The following is a 4,438-nucleotide window of genomic DNA, read 5'->3' as shown; positions in this document are numbered from 1 at the left end:
CCCTAGTGAACGACGATAAGAAACGCTTTAGTCCAATTTTTTTTTTTGGATAAGGAAGCCTGAAACAAAAACATGCGGCCAAAGTATAATCATTAAAATAGAACACTAAAAAAAGTTCAATGATTAGAGTGTAACCTTGACAAATGGTTCGATGTTAAACAACGGCTATCACTAATTAGAATGACTAAATTAAATAAAAATAAAAAATTTATTGACTCATGATATCTTAAGCAAAGTATAATAATTCTCCGACTAAAAACATCTCCAATAATAAACCTATATGATAGGTCAAAAAAAATTATCATCTCACTGGTTAAAATTGTTTTTTCAATGGTTAAACCTTTTTATGATTTTTTTGATTAATTTAAGTATTTTATCATTATCTATCTAAAATATTATATAAAACCTTTCGGTTAACTAATTATTATTATTTAAATAGGTCGTATTTTAATATAAACATTATCTATATTTTTAATTTAACATTTGGGTTTAGCCGGTCCAGTAAATTACTTTAGCGATTGTATTGGGCTACTTCGTTTTTACGGATTACCCACAAACAGATCACAAAGGCCACTATTTTGTGTTCTCTCACGCTCCGACTACAACAGCCGTTTCCTCTCCTCTGAGCTACGTCGTCTTGAACAACTCTCCTCGAAACCACAAAGTAAGATTAACACTTCCAACATTTGTATCTGTTTTCTGATTAAATTCACTGTATGACTCATTTTGCCTAAACATTGATTCCTTTTATCACTTCGAATAATTTAGATTATGAAATTTTTATGAGATCAATTCGTATAGGGTTTCTGTTTCTCGTTTCCAGTTTTATAAGAAAGAGACTGATGAATATCATAGCGTTTGTTGAAAAAAATAGATCTAGATTGTTAGGGTTTGTTTAGAGCTGCCTTGTTCTTATTGAATGCCATTAGAATCTGATTGTGAACCACAATGTAAGAGTCTTAATGCGGTGAAAGCCATGATCTACTATTATTTCTGTACTGGCGAAACAAGTTGGCTATTTCACCAACTGTTTGATGAAATGCCGAAGAGAAGAAGTACATCTAAAATTGGTTTTTTATGTGTTTTAACCATATCAGTCTCCTAAGAGATGGTGTAGCTTGTATAAACTAGTTGCAACAACAAAGCCTCTTATTACATGCTAGTGGCAAGTTAATAAAATAACACTTACCACAAACAGATGAATCTTCTCAACAGTATAATAATATTAATACTGTCAAGATGGTTTTCTACATTTTGGATTCTTTTTAGCAGACTTATTCAGGTTGTTTTTTGGTCCATGTTTGGTCCCTATTAAGACTTGCATTTCATTGCTTGATGACTTTCGGAAGATTTCAAAAGTTGGACCAAACTTGCAATTTTGAGTAAAGCACAAGGACCAAATTTGTAACTTACTTTATTTCCATTTATTTTACAGCCTATGAATTGTATTAATATTGGTTATTGGTTGTATGATAAACAGAGATGGTGATTCCTCCACCAGTGAAGGCTCAAAGAATCACAAACTATCTAAAACCATATCTATTAAAGATGCACTTTTCAAACAAGTATGTAAGTGCACAGGTGATTCATACACCAACTGCCACTGTGGCCTCAGCTGCCAGCTCACAGGAGAAGGCACTCCGGGAAGCTTGGAACAAAGGCCAGCAAAGCACCAGAGACGTGGCGGCTGCCGCCAAGATAGGGAAGCTTTTAGGTGAGAGGTTGCTGCTTAAAGATATTCCGGCGGTTTCAGTGGTGTACAAAAAGCAGCAAAGGTATCATGGTAAGGTTAGGGCTGTTATTGATTCTTTAAGGGAAGCAGGTGTCAAATTGCTATAAGTTTTTGTTTTTCTTGTAATAAAATGGGGAAAAAGAACCATTTTTGAATCGTGTATAATGATTTTGTTTGTTTGTTTTTTTAAAAAAAATAGAGAATTAGGGGTTGGTTGGTTGGTTGGTTGGTGGAGTGTTTTTTTAATGGATGGAATCTGTGTGAGGAATTGGAATTGGAATTGGAACCGAATGACCCGTAATCCTTCATGTGGGTTGTTGTAACATGCAAATAAATTACATGCATGGTGACCTGAGACGACTGGGTTTGTTTAAATAAAGAATAAAAAACGTTTGGTTTGTGCTTGTAGAGTTTTTTTTTTTTTTTTTTAATGAAACTTGAATTTGTTTATGGTTTGATTCTTGGGTAGTTTAAATTAACGACGTAAACTTTTAACTTTGTAAAAATGACTATTATGTCTTAAATTTGATATATTGTTATGGCAAACCTATGCGGTTGGTTTGGTGGTGTGTTGGGAACAGACTAGTTCGGTACAACTGTTGAAACTCCTGTGTGTTTGGTCTATGTGGTTTCAATTTTTGTGTATTTGATCATTTTCTCATATAAAATGACTTTCGTTTCCTTTTAATTTAATTTACCCTTTTTTAATTGGTTTTAATTAAAAAAGAAAAAGAAAGAAAGTAAATAAATAAACTGAACTCGCCCTCTCCCCTTCATCTTAATCTGAGCATTGAAACATCCCTTCCATCAGAACCGCCTTTTTTTTGTCATCAGATATGGAAATGTAGTTTTTAGAATCTGAGATGAAGGCTTCGTTTTATGTCTAAAACTGGTAGTATATATATATATATATATATATATATATATATATATATATATATATATATATATATATATATATATATATATATATATGTGTGTGTTTGTTTTCATTTGTTAGAATCTGAAATCCATTTGTGTGTAAGTTTTCAACCATAAACTTTGTAATTGATTTGTGTGTCGGTGTGTGTTCATTGTTTGTTATCGAATTTTGTGCTAGTTTTTCTTCATCAGAACTCAACAATTAAAACTTAATTTAGGATTTAAGTTTTTTTTTTTGAATGGCTGAATTTTCATATTCACATATTCTAGCGAATTGCTAGAATATTAAAAAAAAAATGTTCCGAAAATTACAAAGGGGAATTAAGCCAAGCATTCTACATTACATCGGAATTGGTAGCTCGGTTTTTAAGCCAATAAAACGAACTTAACACAACACTATCAAATAACGAATTTTTCTTAATGTTACTCCCATCAAACACCGCCGAATCCCTATACCTCCATACCATCCAACAAGTAGCTAGCACAACCACTTCCAATCGTAGACGTTTTGATATCACCAACCTTTGATCATCCACCCACGACATCCACTCAGTGATCGACGTATACATAGGGAAGATTATATCACACCATCTTGCAACCGAGGACCAAACCGTCACAACTACTTCACCGAGAAAAAATAGATGTTCTGTCGATTCCACCCCAACCCCACACAACGGACAGAATATACTACTCAATTCCAACCCTTTTTTGATAAACTGAACCGAGTAGGCAGCCAATCAAGAGCAAGACTCCAACCAAAAATCCTTACTTTTTAGGTACTACTTTACACCACCTAGTGGCTTGAGAATGACCCAAAACTAAAACATCATTTATGTGTCTCTCGGTTTGATTTACTGTGAACTCACCAAAAGCATCCGGCCCCCACCATAACCGATCAGGGGAGTCGTTAACACCCACACCATGTAACAAAGACATCAGCAGTTGAAGTTGTTCTTCCTCACAGCCACCACGTATTGGCCTCCTTCATTGCAACACCCATTGACCATTATTCCACCTCTCAACTACCCAACAATCTGGATTAACATCAAGACGATACAATCTATTAAAAAGATTTTTAAGTGGTTGTTGACCCACCGAAATTTCATTCCAAAATCCAACAGAATTCACGCTTCCCAATCTTTTTTCAAGTGTCTGCAACGGTACAAGATTATCAACATCCATTTTTATAATTGCATCAACAATCTTCGACCATACACCCACATAACCACTCTTATTTTCATCTTTGTTAAAACCCCCTGGAATTCCATGTATGGATTTAAGAAGACGAACCCAAACACAATTGTCATTAGCCATAAATCTTCAACGCCATTTTTTGCAGTAGAGCCTTGTTAAAAGTAGACAAGTTACCAACATCAAGTCCACCCTTTTCAAGACTTAGCAAAATTTGATCCCATTTTACCCATGACATTTTTCATTCTCCACTTTTACCTCCCAAAAAAAAAATTACTTCCAAGTGATTCCAAGGTTTTAAGGATCCCTTCTGGAACTTTGAAGATCGACATGTAATATATAGAGATACTGTCAAGCACTGCTTTAATAAGGGTTAGGCGACCAGCCACTGATAAAAAATTTGCTTTCCACTTAGGAAGCGTTGTTTTGAATTTATTTACCACAACCTCCCAATTTCTTTTCTTACTTATGTTCGCTACAATAGGTAAGCCTAAATATGTAAAGGGAAAAGATCCAATATTACAACCAGATTGAGCGGCAATCTGATTGATTTCATCCCTATCAACACCTACACCATAAATAGTAGATTATTGC

The 4,438-nt window shown here is 34.3% G+C and overlaps 1 protein-coding gene across 1 annotated transcript; it reads left to right on the top strand.

Moving 5' to 3' along the window:
• The first annotated feature begins 531 nt into the window (after positions 1-531).
• LOC145125290 (uncharacterized) lies at positions 532-2,040 on the top strand. Its single transcript, XM_079060768.1, has 2 exons — positions 532-664; positions 1,481-2,040. Exon 2 carries the CDS (start codon positions 1,483-1,485, stop codon positions 1,837-1,839), a length of 357 nt encoding a protein of 118 aa, XP_078916894.1. The 5' UTR covers positions 532-664; positions 1,481-1,482; the 3' UTR covers positions 1,840-2,040.
• Positions 2,041-4,438: the final 2,398 nt, after the last annotated feature.

This window comes from Lactuca virosa, chromosome 7 (assembly GCF_052849685.1).
Source record: "Lactuca virosa cultivar CGN04683 chromosome 7, Lactuca_virosa_CGN04683_v6, whole genome shotgun sequence".
In the NCBI taxonomy this organism is placed as follows: Eukaryota; Viridiplantae; Streptophyta; class Magnoliopsida; order Asterales; family Asteraceae; genus Lactuca; species Lactuca virosa.
Note: the sequence above shows the minus strand (reverse complement) of the source record. Positions and strands in the feature narration are given on the sequence as shown.